General features: G+C 43.1%; 1 protein-coding gene across 1 annotated transcript in view; it reads right to left on the minus strand.

Annotated features, from left to right (window-relative positions):
• LOC139413799 (plexin-A1-like) overlaps nucleotides 1–18,533 on the minus strand; it is a 311,289-nt gene that overhangs the window by 55,326 nt on the left and 237,430 nt on the right. Inside the window, exons 15-16 of the mRNA XM_071161567.1 lie at nucleotides 11,854–12,021; nucleotides 3,608–3,701 (exon numbers count right to left, since the gene is read on the minus strand). Of these exons, the coding sequence (XP_071017668.1) occupies nucleotides 3,608–3,701; nucleotides 11,854–12,021 (262 nt within the window). The remainder of the gene's footprint in view (nucleotides 1–3,607; nucleotides 3,702–11,853; nucleotides 12,022–18,533) is intronic.

Here is an 18,533-nt window from a genome sequence, read left to right on the forward strand (position 1 = left end):
ATGAGACAGTAAGGACATATAAAGACAACATGAGACAGTAAGGACATATAAAGACAAGACAACATGAGACAGTAAGGACATATAAAGACTAGACAGTAAGGACATATAAAGACAACATGAGACAGTAAGGACATATAAAGATTAGACAACATGAGACAGTAAGGACATATAAAGATTAGACAACATGAGACAGTAAGGACATATAAAGATTAGACAACATGAGACAGTAAGGACATATAAAGACTAGACAACATGAGACAGTAAGGACATATAAAGACTAGACAACATGAGACAGTAAGGACATATAAAGACTAGACAGTAAGGACATATAAAGACAACATGAGACAGTAAGGACATATAAAGATTAGACAACATGAGACAGTAAGGACATATAAAGATTAGACAACATGAGACAGTAAGGACATATAAAGATTAGACAACATGAGACAGTAAGGACAAATAAAGACTAGACAACATGAGACAGTAAGGACATATAAAGACTAGACAACATGAGACAGTAAGGACATATAAAGACTAGACAACATGAGACAGTAAGGACATATAAAGACTAGACACCATGAGCCACCAAGGACATATAAAGACGAGACACCATGAGACAGTAAGGACATATAAAGACTAGACACCATGAAACAGTAAGGACATACAGTGCATTCGGAAAGTATTCAGACCATTTCCCTTTTTCACATTTAGTTCCTTTACAGCCATATTCCAAAATGGATTAAATAAAACATTTTCCTCAGCAATCTACACACAATATCCCATAATGACAAAGTGAAAACTGTTTTTTAGAAATGTTTTCAAATGTATTAAAAATATAAACAGAAATACCTTATTTACATAAGTATTCAGACCATTTGCTATCAGAGTCAAAATTGAGCTCAGGTGCATCCTGTTTCCATCAAGTCAGTTAAGAACAAATTCTTACTTTCAACGGCCTAGGAACAGTGGGTTAAACTGCCTGTTCAGAGGCAGAACGACAGATTTGTACCATGTCAGCTCGGGGATTTGAACTTGCAACCTTCCGGGTTACAAATCCAACGCTCTAACCACTAGGAGGCTACCCTGCCGCCTCATTGATCATCCTTGAGATGTTTGGAGACCATCTGTGGTCATATTCATTGATCGGAGATGATTTGGAAAGGCACACGAATGTCTATATAAGGTCCCACAGTTGACAGTGCATGTCAGAGCAATAACCAAGCCATGAGGTTGAAAGAATTGTCCGTAGAGCTCCGAGACAGGATTGTGTTGAAGCACAGATCTGGGGAAGGGTACCCAAGATCACAGTGGCCTCCATTATTCTTAAATGGAAGAAGTTCGGAACCATCTAGAGCTAGCCGCCTGAGCAATCGGGGAGAAGGGCATTGGTCAGGGAGTTGACCAAGAACCTGGTTCCTCTGTGGAAATGCAAGAAGCTTCCAGAAGTATAACCATCTTCGCAGCACTGATTGAACTCTTTGGCATGAATGCCAAGCTGTAGGAAACCTGGCACCATGGTGGTGGCAGCATCATGCTGTGGGGATGTTTTTCAGTGGCAGGGACTGGGAGACTAGTCAGGATCGAGGCAAAGATTAACACAGCAAAGTACAGAGAGATCCTTGATGAAAACCTGCTCAAGAGTGCTCAGGACCTCAGACTGGGGCAAAGGTTTACCTTCCAACCCTAAGCACACAGCCAAGACAACACAGGAGTGGCTTCGGGACAAGTCTCTGAATGTCCTTGAGTGGCCCAGCCAGAGCCCGGACTTGAACCCGATCGAACATCTCTGGAGAGACCTGAAAATAGCTGTGCAGCAAAGCTCCCAATCCAACCTGACAGAGCTTGAGAGGATATGCAGAGAATAAACTCCCCAAGTACAGGTGTGCCAAGCTTGTAGCGTCATACCCAAAAATACTGAAGGCTGTACTCGCTGCCAAAGGTGCAGCAATTTGCTTTGCTTTGAAAAAAACAATGTGACACTAACACACAATGCTAAAATGCTATCTCTAGACTTGCTGCTTTTCCACAAGATGCCTTCCAACATCCCCTCTGGAATGCTATGTAATCACGGCTCATTAGCTTGTGTATGCTAACGGGGTCTGAAACCGCAGAGGGGAGACACGGATGCAGTATTTATAGGTCAATGAAAAGGGGAGACGGATAAAAATGACATGGGAAAGGGACAAAGCAGGAAAATGGCCGTTGTTTTGGTCGGGATGTTTTCTTCAGGTAGAGAGAGAGAGGGGGAGACTAAAATACAAAAGGTTAGCCTAGCCCTGTGGTGCTACTGTAGGTGAAGGACGGATGGAGGGATTGCCAGACAGACTGGGTTAATTGCAGGTTGACATTTCAAAGGTTAACATGCAAAAAGGAGATTTAACTTCAACTGAACAAAATATACAAGTAAAATGCAACAATATCTATGTTTTTACTGAATTACAGTTCAGGAAATCAGTCAATTGAAATACATTCATTAGGCCCTAATCTATGGATTTGTTAGTCACAGATACATCAGAAAACCAGTCAGTGTCTGGTGTGACCACCCTTTCTTTGCCTCACGCAGCACAACACATCTCCTTCGCATAGAGTTGATTAGGCTGTTTATTGTAGCCTGTGGAATGTTGTCCCACTCCTCTTCAATGGCTGTACGAAGTTGCTGGTTATTGGCGGGAACTGGTGTCAGTGTGAACGCTGTCGTACATGTTAATCCAAAGCATCCTAAACATGCTCAATGGGTGACATGTCTGGTGAGTATGCAGGCCATGGAAGAACTGGGACATTTTCAGCTCCAGGAATTGTGTACAGATCCTTGTGACATGGGGCCGTGCATTATCATGCTAAAACATGAGGTGGTGATGGCGGCGGCTGAACGGCACAACAATGAGCCTCAGGATCTCGTCACAGTATCTCTGTGCATTCAAATTGTCATTGATAAAATGCAATTGTATTCGTTGTCTGTAGAGTATGCCTGCCCATACCATAACTCTACCGCCACCATGGTGCACTCTGTTCACAAAGTTAATATCAGCAAGCTGCTCGCCCACACAATGCCATACACGTGGTCTGCGGTTGTGAGGCCAGTTGAACGTACTGTCAAATTCTCTAAAACGACATTGGATGCAGCTTATAGTAAAGAAATTAACATTAATTTCTCTGGCAACAGCTCTGGTGGACATTCCTGCAGTCAGCATGCCAAATGCACACTCCCTCAAAACTTGAGACATCTGTGGTATGTCGGTTGTGTGACATATCTGCACATGCAGATCCCAGCACATGGTGCACCTGTGTAATGATCATACCATTTCATCAGCTTCTTGATATGCCACACCTGTCAGGTGGATGGTTTATTCTTGGCAAAGGAGAAATGCTCACTAACAGGGATATAAACAATTTGTGCACAACATTTGTGAGAAATTCTATTTTTGTGTGTATGGAAATTGTCTGGGATCTTTAATTTCAGCTCATGAAACATGGGACCAACACTTTACATTATGCGTTTATATTTTTGTTCAGTGTAAAAAATGACACCACGTACAGACACACATAAATAGGCCCAGGGCCGGGTGACCACTGGGTCAGGTGTGTGTGTTGGTTCAGTAGTACTCACGTTGACAGATTGGACTTTCCCATACTTGGCTCTCATCTTGGGCTCCTTGATGGTAGCCAGGTTGGTGCCGGTGACGGTCAACATGGTTCCGCCACTGCAGAAGAAGAAACAGTCAACAACAACACCCATAACAGCACATCCACTCTCAAACATTACAATAACATAATCCTATTTCTAGATCTGCTAGATTGTGTCAAAACATTCAACAAGGGAACTTCACTGCGATTCCTGTCTTTTATACGATTAGAGAAGGCACAGTGTGTGTCCAAAATGGGCCCATAGGGCTCTGGTCAAAAGTAGTGCACTATTTAGGGCAGTGCTTCTTCAATTTCCTTGGGGAACCCCAAACATTTCACAATTTTGTTGTAGTTCTGAACTAGCTCACCTGATTCAAATAGTCAAGTAATTGATGGTTAGTTGACAAGTTGAATCAGTTGTGGTAGCTCTGTAAAATATCAAATACATGGGAGGGAGTCATTTTGGACGAATCCCATATCTTCCAGAGAACCATGCGCTTCCCGAATACATTTAATTTTAGTCCAAGTGAAAAAGACCCTCCAGCTATGGCATTAATGTTAATGCCCACTCTCACTGTAGAGTATTTGATCTGTTTTACGCACTCTATCACAGATAATGATGGTAACACTAAGGCTCTTACTTGCATATTAAAAGCTTGTTTAAACTCTAATAGTGCTTTGTGGAAGGGACCAAAATACTTGATTATTACCTCAATGAATACCTCCAATGTCTAAAACCCAAAAGGATATTCTTCATCTCCGGTACGTGGTGGTATACTGGAAGTGCAGGCTTTTGTTCCAGCCCAGCACTAACACACCTGATTACATTTCGTCCGAAACCAGAGTGTTACTGCTGGGCTGGAACAAAAGCTTTCACATCCAGACTGTCATTGCTGCTTTCTGACCTTTTCAACCTTCAACCTTTTCAATTCGCCCAACAATGACCAACAGGGACAGGGGAAACATGGGCAAGATTACCGTCCCCCCAGACACCCCCTCGTAGCCACAGCTGAACTTTCCAAAACACACTGACGTAACGCAATGTGGCAGTCCTGAATTGGTTAGCATGAAGGCTAACTTGTATTAGGCCAACTTGCTCGTCTGGTTAGCATGCAGGCTAACTTGTCTTAAGGTTACTACAAACTTCACTCCGTTGATCTATGTGCGTGCGCATGGATGGAGTCTTTTGGTAACATGATATCCTCGCCGCTCCCAATTTCATTCACAACGGGGCGATAGCTTTTGTGAAAGCCAGGAAGAATTGCCTTTCCATCCTAGTAGAAGCTATCTGGCAGCCTGGCTAGCTGGCTTTAGACTGGCTAAAAACATAGCATACCAGCTAGCCTTTTCAGCGTCGCAAATCTCCATGTGAAATAATCCGATTTCGAATTAAAAAAAATATGGCCTGGCAAATACTTTTATACTTGCCAGTGTAACCTAAAACATTATCCCAGTTTGAGTACACAAGCAGCATATCATTCTCATATCAGCTAAAACTAGAATGTCATCATGTTTGTTCACAGAGACAAAAGCACATGGCTAGCTAGTTGGCGACAGCAGGTTCTATCATTTCACAATAGCCTGTAATCACTAGATATTACTTATAAACAAAATACCCTTTTGGATGGATTCCTGTTGTTTGGTTTACTGTTTGAGCAGTCGCTGAGATTATATTTGGTTATCAATGCAAAGTAGGCTACTTTGATGAATAGCCTATATAGCCCCCACTGTATTATCAGGTTGTAATCAAGTATGTTGAATGACAGAGCATATTACAAGGAGCTGCCCCTTTTTTTGTCAAATAATGACATTGCAACAATCTTGCGTCAAGATTGTAGTGAGCTTTAGGCCCCCCTGCTTGTCTTTGAAGAGCAAAGAGGGGCTGCAGCTGCCCCCCCCCCCTCACACACACACCAAGTAAAACCCATTTTAGTGGCCCCCCTCTTGACAGGGGATCATTTAAAAACAAAGTTGATAACAAGTTTAGATAGCTGGCCGCTAAACTAACTTGGCAATCTAAAAAATGTTCGCTGACATTGGCTAACTAACTGACTATCAGTGACTGACATAAGAGATGCACAAATAAATGTGTTACACACATACTATTCTAACTCGCAACAGTCAATTGAGACACCGAATGAATGAGTGCGGCCCAGGAGCCATCAGTTGCCCATCCATCCCTGGTTTAGAGTAAAGACACTAAATCAAAGACTTGTTACAGACAAAGAGGTCAAAGAGGTAAGAGTGTGTGGTGAGAGTGGTTCAAAAGTAGGTGTTGACTACTACTGAATCCAGGTAACAGTGTGATAATGTTGTGAGAATGTCAAGGCATATCTCCAACCCATTCCAATGTGCCATCTCTGTTGTGCTGTTCTGTCACTGTGATGTTAGCGCAGGCTGAACACCAGTAACTCAGCAGAATCTGGAAAGTAACAAGTGCGAGTCGTGTCACCGACGTTGCGTAGTGGACGTGTTTTGTCGTTTCCACTGTTATTGTTTGCGGCGGATGCGGCGACAAAATTGCTTTGCACCTTAAACACAAGCCGTGATTGGCGGAGAGGAGTAACAGCCAATCCTCTGGGAGTGTTGAGACAAACAGCAAACGAGAAAGCCAGCGAGGTTACTGCCCCTCCTGAGGCTAATGCTAAATAATGCTAACAACTTTTTCCCCCTTCGTCTTCACTACTTCACAGTTGTTATGTTCTGTTAATTACTGATGTCCCCATTAAGAATGGAGCACCCTTGTTCATGCGCAGTGTTGTTCTATGTTGTTCTGGTACTAACTTGTTTTAGTAAATGTGAAGCTCCAGTTCAATTTCTTGTATTCAGAGTCTTTCTTATTATATAAATAAGTAATAAGAGCTAAGACACAACAACACTTTGGGGTGGGGGGGGGGGGTACTGTCATGCCCTGACCATAGAGAGCAGTTTATTCTCTATGTTGGTTGGGGCGTGACAGTGACTAGGGTGGGTTATCCAGGTGATTAATTATCTATGTTGGCCTGGTATGGTTCCCAATCAGAGGCAGCTGTTTATCGTTGTCTCTGATTGGGGATTATATTTAGGCATTCATTTTCCCATTGTGCTTTGTGGGATCTTGTCTAGGTATAGTTGCCTGCGAGCACTACTTTGAGCTTCACGTTTCGTTTTTTCGCGTAATTTTACATACACTCAATTAGTATTTGGTAGCATTGCCTTTAAATTGTTTAACTTGGGTCAAACATTTCAGGTATCCTTCCACAAGCTTCCCACAATAAGTTGGGTAAATTTTGGCCCATTCCTACTGACAGAGCTGGTGTAACTGAGTCAGGTTTGTAGGCCTCCTTACTCGCACAAACTTTTTCCGTTCTGCCATCATATTTTCTATGGGATTGAGGCCAGGGCTTTGTGATGGCCACTCCAATACCTTGACTTTGTTGTCCTTAAGCCATTTTGCCACAACTTTGGAAGTATACTTGGGGTCATTGTCCATTTGGAAGACCCACTCGCGAACAAGCTTTAACTTCCTCACTGATGTCTTGAGATGTTGCTTCAATCTATCCACATAATTTTCCTTCTTCTTGATGCCATCTACTTTGTGAATTGCACCAGTCCCTCCTGCAGCAAAGCACCCCCACAACATGATGCTGCCACAAATGTTCTTCACGTCGATATAGGACTCGTTTTTACTATGGATATAGATACTTTTGCATCTGTTTCCTCCAGCATCTTCACAAGGTTCTTAGCTGTTGTTCTGGGATTGATTTGCACTTTTTGCACCTAAGTACGTTCATCTCTAGGAGACAGAACGAGTCTCCTTCCTGAGAGGTATGACGGCTGTGTGGTCCCATGCTGTTTATACTTGCGTACTATTGTTTGTACAGATGAACGTGGTACCTTCAGGTGTTTGGAAATTGCTCCCAATGATGAACCAGATGTGTGGAGGTCTACAATTATTTTCTGACATCTTGGCTGATTTCTTTTGATTTTCCCATGATGTCAAGCAAAGAGGCACTGAGTTTGAAGGTAGGCCTTGAAATACATCCACAGGTACACCTCCAATTGACTCAAATTATGACAATTAGCCTATCAGAAGCTTCTAAAGCCATGACATAATTTTCTGGAATTTTCCAAGCTGTTTAAAGGCACAGTCAATTTAGTGAATGTAAACTTCTGACCCACTGGAATTGTGATACAGTGAATTATAAGTAAAATAATCTGTCTGTAAACAATTGTTGGAAAAATTACTTGTGTCATGCACAAATTAGATGTCCTAACCAACTTGACAAAACTATAGTTTGTTAAAAATACATTTGTGGAGTGGTTGAAAAACGAGTTTTAATGACTCCAACCTAAGTGTATATGTAAGCTTCCGACTTCAACTGTAAATATATGGATGAGCAATGGCAGAGTGGCATAGGCAAAGTGCAAAATATGGTATAAAAAACAGTATATACATATGATATGACTAATGTAAGATAAGTATACATTATTAAAGTGGCATTATTTAAAGTGGCATTGTTTAAAATTAATAATGATCCACTTGTTAAAGTGGCCAGTGATTGGGTCTCTCTGAGTTAGTGATTGCTGTTTAGCAGTCTGATGGCCTTGAGATAGAAGCTGTTCTTCAGTCTCTCAGTCCCAGCTATTATGCACCTGTACATACCTTGCCTTTTGGATGGTAGCGGTGTGAACAAGCAGTGGCTTGGGTGGTTGTTGTCTTTGATGATCTTTTTGTCTTCCTGTGACATCGGGTGCTATAGGTGTTATGGTAGTTTGGCAGTTTGCCCCCGGTGATGCATTGTGCAGACCGCACCACCCTCTAGAGAGCCTTGCTGTTGAGGGCGGAGCAAATGCCACACCAGTCTGTGATAGAGTCCGACGGGACACTCTCGAATGTGGATCTGTAAAATTTAGTCAGGGTTTTGGGTGACAAGCCACATTTCTTCAGCCTCCTTAGGATGAAGACGCCCTGTTTCGCCTTCTTCACCACACTGTCTGTGTGTGTGGACCATTTCAGTTTCTTGTTGATGTACCGCGCTGAGGAACTAAAACTTTCCACTTTCTTCACTGCTGTCCCTAGTATGTGGATAGGGGGGTGATCCCTCTGCTGTTTCCTGAAGTCCATGATCATCTCCTTTGTTTTGTTGACATTGAGTGAGACATTGTTTTCCTGACACCACACTCTGAGTGCCCTCACCTCCTCCCTGTAGGCTGTCTCGTCGTTGTTGGTAATCAAGCGGGGTGGCTGGTAAGGTGAAGGTGATCTGATCCTTGACTAGTCTCTCAAAGCACTTCATGATGACAGAAGTGAGTGCTACGGGGCGGTAGTCATTTAGTTCAGTTATCTGAGGAACGTGGCTAGGGATGTCGGCCATGACAGCAGCCTTGCTAGGGTTAACAAGTTTAAATGTTTTACTCATGGCGGCCACCGAGAAGGAGAGGGGGGAGCAGTTCTTGTTAGCGGGCCGCGATGGTGGTTTCTCTGTAAGTGTGACGTCGGTGTCCGTGACGTGGCTGGTTTTCTTTTTTGTAGTCCGTGATTTCCTGTAGACCCTGCCACATACGTCTTGTTTGATCTGCCTTGCAGAGGGAATACCTACACTGTTTATATTCAGGCATATTCGCAGACCTCCATGGTTAAATGCGGTGGTTCGTGCTTTCAGTTTTGTGCGAATGGCACCATACATCCACGGTTTCTGGTTAGGATAGATTTTAATAGTCACAGTGGGTACAACATCTCCAATGCACTTCCTTATAAATTCATTCACCAAGTCAGCATATAGGTCGATGTTATTCTCTGAGGCTGACTGGAAAATATCCCAGTCCGCGTGATCAAAACAATCTTGAAGTGTGGATTCCGATTGGTCAGAGCAGTGTTGAATGGTTCTAGTCACTGGTACATCCTGTTTGAGTTTCTGCCTATAAGATGGTAGGAGCAAGATGGCGTCGAGGTCGGATTTGCCAAAGGGAGGGCGGGGCAGGGCTTTGTATGCATCACAGAAGTTACAGCAGTGGTCTAGTGTATTACCCTCACGTGTAGTGCAATCAATATGCTGACTTAGATTTCAAATTTGCTTTGTTAAAATCCCTAGCTACAATAAATGCAGCCTCAGGATATATGATTTCCGGTTTACATAGAGTCCAGTGAAGTTCCTTTAGGGCCATCTTGGTGTCTGCTTGAGGGGGAATGTACACAGCTGTGACGATAACTGACGAGAATTATCTTGGAAGGTAACATGGCCGGCATTTGATGTGAGGAATTCTAGGTCGGGTGAGCAGAAGGACTTGAGTTCCTGTATGTTGTTATGATTACACCATGAGTCGTTAATCATGAAGTATATACCCCCGCCCTTCCTCTTCCAAGAGAGGTGTGTATCTCTGTCGGTGCGACGCATGGAGAAGCCCGGTGGCTGAACCGATTCCGACAACATATCCCGAGACAGCCATGTTTCCGTGAAACGGAGAACGTTACAATCTCTGGAAGGCAACCCCCTTGCTCGAATTTTGTCTACCTTGTTGTCAAGAGACTGGACATTGGCGAGTAGTGTACTCGCGAGCTGTGGGCGCTGTGCACGTCTACAGAGCCTGACCAGGAGGCCGCTCTGTCTGCCCCCGCCGTTGTCTTGGGTTGGCTTCTGGGATTAGATCCATTGTCCTGGGTGGTGGTCCAAACAGAGGATCCGCTTCGGGAAAGTCGTATCCCTGGTCGTAATGTTGGTAAGTTGACATTGCTCTTATATCCAATAGTTCTACCCGGCTGTATGTAATAAGACTTAAGATTTCCCAGGGTAACAATGTAAGAAATAATACATAAAAAAAGCTAAATACTGAATAGTTTCCTAAGGACTCGAAGCGAGGCGAACATCTCTGTCGGCGCCAACTATCCACCGTGAGGTCTCCATGGTGGTTTGTTCCATTCCCCCTAGCGACTAACTGCCATTTTGTGTCTAGCGGCTTCAGGTCTGTTTTGTCGTCCTTGAGACGCAACTGCCAAATCATCAAAAAGCACTTGGAAATACTTTGTGCTTACTTACTCCAGGGTAGCCATAATATTTTTTGGTATTTTTTTCCCAAGTGGTTATTGTTTTTTTCTCCCACCAACCCTATTCAAAGAGCACTGCCTACTTGTCTCAGCAACACAGTTTATTCAGAGCCTATTCAAATTAAGTTTCAATTTGTGAGGCTGGTAACTAATTACCGTATCCTCTGCAGCAGAGGTAACGGAGTCTACCTTTCCTGTGGCGGTCCTCATGGTAGCCAGTTTCATCATAGCGCTTGATGGTTTTTGCGACTGCAGAATTGACTGACCGTCATGTCTTAAAGTAATTACGGACTGTCGTTTCTCTTTGCTTATTTGAGCTGTTCTTACCATAATATGGACTTGGTATTTTACCAAATAGGGCTATCTTCTGTATACCACCCCTACCTTGTCACAACACAACTGATTTGCTCAAAAGCATTAAGGAAAGAAATTCCACGAATTAACATTTAACAAAGCACACCTGTTAAATGCATTCCAGGTGAATGCCTCATGAAGCTGGTTGAGAGAATGCCAAGTGTGTGCAAAGCTGTCATCAAGGCAAATGGTGGCTACTTTGAATAATCTCAACCAGCTTTTGTTTAACCCTTTTTATGGTTACTACATGATTCCATATGGGTCTCCCAAGTGGCGCAGCGATCTAAGGCACTGCATCTCAGTTCTAGAGGAGTCACTACAGACCCTGGTTTGATTCCAGACTGTATCACAACCTTCAGTGATTGGGAGTCCCATAGGGCGTCGCACAATTAGACCAGCGTCATCCGGGTTAGGGTTTGGCCAGGGTAGGCCGTCATTACTATTTCCGGGAGCATCAACAGTGTAATCTGCCTACCTGGTAGCTACTGGTTTACATTCAGATAAAATTGAGAAATGAACTCAACTCAGTTTTTCTAGATCATTCTATCGAGCCATTTTGCATCAGAATCCACTTCCTGCTCTGTACACAGCTTGTGTTTGTTCATAAATATTCCCGCATCAAACTGTCACGCCACATTGTCTCATTTGAATAAGGCAGCGAGTATTTATACAGACTTTGCATTGACTGCAGTACAAACTACAGGTGTAATTACACCTATCCATTCCTTTCAGATCTCTACATAGAATTAAAACACAAATTAAACTGTATTGTCCAACAAAAGATCTAAAGCAATCTGTTAAGACCTGTTAAGACCATATAAGACCAGTACCATTCAGTTTAAGACCCTCACCTAGCGATGCTCCAGTCAGGTTCGATCTTGAAGATGGTGGGGTCATCGGTGTAGTTGAATTTGACCTCTGGGTTTCTGAGCTCAGCTGAGTTGATGTCCACCATGACGGGGGTACCTCCAGGAGTCTGACCCGCCGGGGTCACACACACCATCTCCCTGGCACTCCGCCTGGAAGGGAAGAGGGAGTGTTTAACATGAAGGAAAAGCATGTCATGTCACACATACACACACGCTCTAACTGAGAAGAGGGCCACACGAGGCACACTCACACACAGAGACAAAAAAAATAACACCACACGTAACCTTTGCTCTGTAAAGATCTTCAACAATGCTAAACATGACACACACACACCCAACCACACAAGAACTCTAAGGGAGTTTTCACACATTGTTCTGAGCTATAGTTTGAATCATAGTTTGAATCATAGTTCGGTTATTTGTATTATTATTTTTTTTTGTCTGGTTGGTTTTACATTACCAAATATCAAACTAAAATGCCTAAACAAAACCACATTTTCATGAAAGTCATTAGTTTATTGGAGAAAAATGCTCAAGTTAAATCGATCTATGACTATCAAAAAGCATAACCTGTGTGTCGTGTCCCAAACTTCATTTTACTTTCGCTTTTGTCTTCCAACAACATCCAGGAGGAAAAAGCGTAATAGAAACTATCTGTGACGTGAATAGTGAATTTATTCAGTAGACTATATCCCTGGTACAGACTCAGTCTCCCCAAATCTGCACTGGATGCGCTCATAAATGCGTTGCTACTCAAAGAATGTTTCAGAGAAAATAAGTTATGGTACTGCGTGCATTTCATCAAATGCTGTCAGTCAAACAACCACTAATACTCTGGTTATTTTCCTGTGATTGGTCTCTACTGCATTCTCACCTGCAGCAAACCGCACCATGGTATGAAATCGGACCGAGACCACCTTTTTTGAGTGAACCACGGAGCATTGTTCAGTGCGCTGGCGCGTATCGGAAAAACCCTCCAAACCAATTTGGTGTGAAAGCCCCATAAGAGCGCCAAGAGCAGCAGAGTCTCTTTCTCCCTGACTGATCTGGAGTGTCAGCCGTCTCTTTCTCCCTGAATGATCTGGAGTGTCAGCCGTCTCTTTCTCCCTGACTGATCTGGAGTGTCAGCCGTCTCTTTCTCCCTGACTGATCTGGAGTGTCAGCCGTCTCTTTCTCCCTGACTGATCTGGAGTGTCAGCCGTCTCTTTCACCCTGAATGATCTGGAGTGTCAGCCGTCTCTTTCTCCCTGAATGATCTGGAGTGTCAGCCGTCTCTTTCTCCCTGAATGATCTGGAGTGTCAGCCGTCTCTTTCTCCCTGACTGATCTGGAGTGTCAGCCGTCTCTTTCTCCCTGAATGATCTGGAGTGTCAGCCGTTTCTTTCTCCCTGAATGATCTGGAGTGTCAGCCGTCTCTTTCTCCCTGACTGATCTGGAGTGTCAGCCGTCTCTTTCTCCCTGAATGATCTGGAGTGTCAGCCGTCTCTTTCTCCCTGAATGATCTGGAGTGTCAGCCGTCTCTTTCTCCCTGAATGATCTGGAGTGTCAGCCGTCTCTTTCTCCCTGAATGGTCTGGAGTGTCAGCCGTCTCTTTCTCCCTGAATGATCTAGAGTGTCAGCCGTCTCTTTCTCCCTGAATGATCTGGAGTGTCAGTCGTCTCTTTCTCCCTGACTGATCTGGAGTGTCAGCCATCTCTTTTTCCCTGACTGATCTGGAGAGGAAGCAGTCATTTTTTCCCTGACTGATATGAAGTGGCAGCAGTCTCAGAGACTGCCAGTCATCACAATGTGATGCAACCCCCTCCGACATGCAGCCAGCTGTGCTGTGTTCTGAACGTTTTTTGTGGTTTGGATTTGTTAGCCAAACGTTGCACTCTGCTGAGTGGGTTACTTCCAACCCCTTCATATCAAGGATAATTTTACTATTTGATTTTAAGACCACTTGAAGCATAAAAAATATAGATAAAAAAGAATACCTTTTTATTTGATTTGGCTTTACTGCTATTAGCCCATACAAATGCATTGGATAACAGAGTCACTACATGGAACAGATAGTCCCCTCAGTGTCCGTCTTATATCTGAGAAACATTTTTCATGTATTTAACCCCTTATTTTTGGCACTAAACAGTCTCCCTATTTAGTGCATTCAGAACGTTTTCAGACCCCTTAACATTTTCCACATTTTGTTCCGTTACAGCCTTTTTCTAAAATTGATTAAATCGTTTTTTTCCTCATCAATCTACACACAATGCCCCATAATGACAAAGAGAAATACATGCTTTTAGAAATGTTCTTTTAAAATACCATATTTACATAAATATTCAGACCCTTTGCTATGAGACTCAAAATTGATCTCAGGTGCATCCTGTTTCCATTGATCATCCTTGAGATGTTTCTACAACTTTATTGGAGTCCACCTGTGGTAAATTCAATTGATTGGACATGTTTTGAAAAGGAACAGTCCTGTCTATATAAGGTCCCACAGTTGACAGTGCATGTCAGAGCAGAAATCAGGCCATGAGGTTGAAGGAATTGTCCGTAGAGCTCCGAGACAGGATTGTGTCAAGGCACAGATCTGGGGAAGGCTACCAAAAAAATGTCTGCTGCATTGAATGTCCCCAAGAGCACAGTGGCCTCCATAATTTTTAAATGGAAGAAGTTTGGAACCAACAAGACTCTTTCTAGAGCAGGCCGCCCGGTCAAACTGAGCAATTGGGAGAGAAGGGCCTTAGTCATGGAGGTGACCAGAGTTCCTCTGTGGAGATGAAATAACCATCCAGAAGGACAACCATTTCTGCAACCTTCTACCAATCACTTCTCATTAAAAGGTACATGACAGCCTGCTTGGAGTTTGCCAAAAGGCACCTAAAGGACTCAGACCATGATTGACCAAGATAGAACTCTTTGGCCTGAATGCCAAGCGTTACATCTGGAGGAAACCTGGCACCATCCCTGCTGTGAAGCATGGGTGGCAGCATCATGCTGTGGGGATGTTTTTCAGTGGCAGGGACTGGAGACTAGTCAGGATCGAGGGAAAGATAAATGGAACAAAGTCCAAAGAGATCATTGACAAAAACCTGCTCAAGCCTGGGACAAGTCTCTGAATGTCCTTGAGTGGCCCAGCGAGAGCCCGGAATTGAACCCAATCGAACATCTCTGGAGAGACCTGAAAATAGCTGTGCAGTGAAGCTCCCCATCCAACCTGGCAGAGCTTGAGAGGATCTGTAGAGAAGAATGGGAGAAACTCCCCAAATACAGGTGTACCAAGCTTGTAGCGTCATAGCCAATAAGATTTGAGGCTGTAATCGCTGCCAAAGGTGCTTCAACAAAGTACTGAGTCCTTTAGCAAAAATAAAAAATAAAACAGTTTTTGCTATGTAATTATAGGTGTAGATTGATGAGAAAAAAAAAGTTATTCAATCCATTTAGGAATAAGGCTGTACTTTCCGAATGCACTGTACTTCCTTTCATTTTTCCAACTGGTACCGGGGGAACTTCAGATGAGTCATTTTGGCCTGTGGGTGTCCTAGAGCAAAACAACCAAGGAAAAATAAAGCGTGTGGCCCGAAATATTTTGGATGTTACGGAAAAAGTTGGCAGATTGGCTGTACCAACTTCAGATGGATCCCACGATGTTGTGGGGGTTGTAGAGCAAAACAGAGAACACCATCGTGTTCCTGAGAGGCCAAACGGTTCAGACGCTACACACCAATTTTGGGATGCCTCATGGTCTGACAAACACTGCTCGAGCTCTATCATCTTTCCCGCAGATGCGGAAGTGCGACATATGCGGATGCGGTGGATTGAGACACATCCAATGCAAATAACAGATCTCTAGCTTAAACTGACAGATTTTTCTGGGAGTTTATTATGCTAATTACATTTCTGCAGGGGCGCAGATGTCGACCTTAGGGCTAAGGTTAGCAGTTCAGGTTTTGGGTTTCGGGAAAATAGCATTTTGAATGGGAATACAAATTCACGTCAAAAAAGCTACTGTATGTGTGTGGGTGTGGGGCTGTATGTGTGTGGGTGTGGGGCTGTATGTGTGTGGGTGTGGGGCTGTATGTGTGTGGGTGTGGGGCTGTGTGGGTGTGGGGCTGTATGTGTGTGGGTGTGGGGCTGTATGTGTGTGGGTGTGGGGCTGTATGTGTGTGGGTGTGGGGCTGTATGTGTGTGGGTATGGGGCTGTATGTGTGTGTGTATTTACATTTTTATTCATCAAGGATCCTCAACAGTTCCTGCCAAGGCAGCAGTTACTCTTCCTGGAGTCCAGCAACATTAAGGCAGTTATATACAATTTAAAAAGTGATATGACATTACATTTCACAACACTTTTCACAACACATTGTGTTCCCTTAGGCGACTACTCTACTACCACATACCTACAATACAAAATCCATGTAATCCGTGTAGAGTGCGTGTTTTATCATGTGAATGTATGTGGTAGCGCTTGTCTGTGTATGCATGTATCTGTACCTGTGTGTGTGTCTCTTCACAGTCCCCGCTGTTCCATAAGGTGTATTTGTATCTGTTTTTTAAATATGATTCTACTGCTTGCATCAGTTTCCTGATGTGGAATAGAGTTCCATGTAGCCATGGCTCTATGTAGTCTGTTCTTGACTTGGGGATTGTGAAGAGACATTTTGGTGGCATGTCTTGTGGGGTATGCAACTGAACAATAGTCTCGGTGCGACAAAACTAGGGCTTGTAGGACCTTCCTTTTTGATAGTGTTGTTAAAAAGGCATAGCAGCGCTTATTATGGACAGACTTCTCCCCATTGTATCTACAGTTCTATAAACATGTTTTGACCATGACAGTATACAATCCAGGGTTACTCCAAGCAGCTTAGTCACCTCAACTTACTCAATTTCCACATTATTAATTGCAATATTTAGTTGAGGTTTAGGGTTTAGTGAATCATTTGTCCCAAATACAGTGCTTTTATTTTTTTAAACAGTTTATTTAGGAATAGCTTATTCCTTGCCACCCATTCTGAAGTGAATTGCAGCTCTTTGTTAAGTGTTGCAGTGATTTAACTTGCTGTAATAGCTGACGTGTATAGTGTTGAGTCATTCGCATACATAGACTTTACTCAGCCAGTGGCATGTCATTAGTAAAAAGTTAAAAAGGTGCCTAGACAGCTGCCCTGGGGAATTCCTGATTCTACCTGGATTATGTTGGAGAGGCTTCCATTAAAGAACACCCTCTGTGTTCTGTAAGACAGGTAACTCTTTGCCTACAATAAACAGGGGGTGTAAAGCCATAACACACGTTGTTCTATCTGCAGACTATGATCGATAATGTCAAAAGCCACACTGAAGTCTAACAAAATGGTTCCCACAATCTTTTTATCAACAATTTCTCTCAGCCAATCATCAGTCATGATTGTGCCCTGCTTGTTGAATGTCCTTCCCAATAAGCATGCAGATAGTTGGTTGTCAATTTGTTTACAGTAAAATAGCACTGTATCTTGTCCAACATTTTTACCAAGCGTTTACTAAGGGTTAGTAAAAGGATGATTGGTTGGCTATTTGAGGCTGTAAAGGGGGCTTTTACTATTCTTTGTTAACCAAATTACTTTTCCTTCCCTCCAGGCCTGAGGGAACACACTTTCTAGTAGGCTTAGATTTTGTATTAAAAAAATATATATATTTCACCTTTATTTAACCAGGTAGGCCAGTTGAGAACACGTTCTCATTTACAACTGCGACCTGGCCAAGATAAAGCAAAGCAGTGCTACAAAAAACAGCACAGAGTTACTACACATGGGATAAACAAAAGTACAGTCAATAACACAATAGAAAAATCGATATACAGTGTGTGCAAATGGAGTAAGTGGGTAAGGCAATAAATAGGCCATAGTAGCAAAGTAATTACACTTTACCAAATTAACACTGACGTGATAGATGTGCAGATGATGATGTGTAAGTAGAAATACTGGTGTGCAAAAGAGCAAAAAAGTAAATAAAAACAAAATGGGGATGAGGTAGGTAGTTGGGTGGGCTATTTACAGATGGACTATGTACAGCTGCAGCGAACGGTAAGCTGCTCAGATAGCTGATGCTTAAAGTTAGTGAGGGAGATATAAGTCTCCAACTTCAGCGATTTTGCAATTCGTTCCAGTCACTGGCAGCAGAGAACTGGAAGGAAAGGCAGCTAAATGAGGTGTTGGCTTTGGGGATGACCAGTGATATATACCTGCTGGAGCACGTGCTACTGGTGGGTGTTGATATGGTGACCAGTGAGCTGAGATAAGGTGGGGCTTTACCTAGCAAAGACTTATTGATGACCTGGAGCCAGTGGATCTGGCGAAGAATATGTAGCGAGGGCCAGCCGACGAGAGCATAAAGGTGACAGTGGTGAGTGGTATATGGGGCTTTGGTGAAAAAAACGGATGGAACTGTGATAGACAGCATCCAGTTTGCTGAGTAGAGTGTTGGAGGCTATTATTATTCCATACTTTAATCAGTTATACATGGATGTGTAGTGTCAGCATTTGTTGCTAGCATGTCATGCTAAAATGTTCTAATCTTACCAATGAAAAAAAAATATTATCAGTGGGTTTTGTCAGTGGGCTTTATAATGAATGAGCAATCTGATATAATGAACAATGGAGCTGAGTTTACCTTCTTGTCCAAAATTTCATTTAAGGTGCTCCAAAG

Source organism: Oncorhynchus clarkii, chromosome 7 (assembly GCF_045791955.1).
Source record: "Oncorhynchus clarkii lewisi isolate Uvic-CL-2024 chromosome 7, UVic_Ocla_1.0, whole genome shotgun sequence".
NCBI classification, from domain to species: domain Eukaryota; kingdom Metazoa; phylum Chordata; class Actinopteri; order Salmoniformes; family Salmonidae; genus Oncorhynchus; species Oncorhynchus clarkii.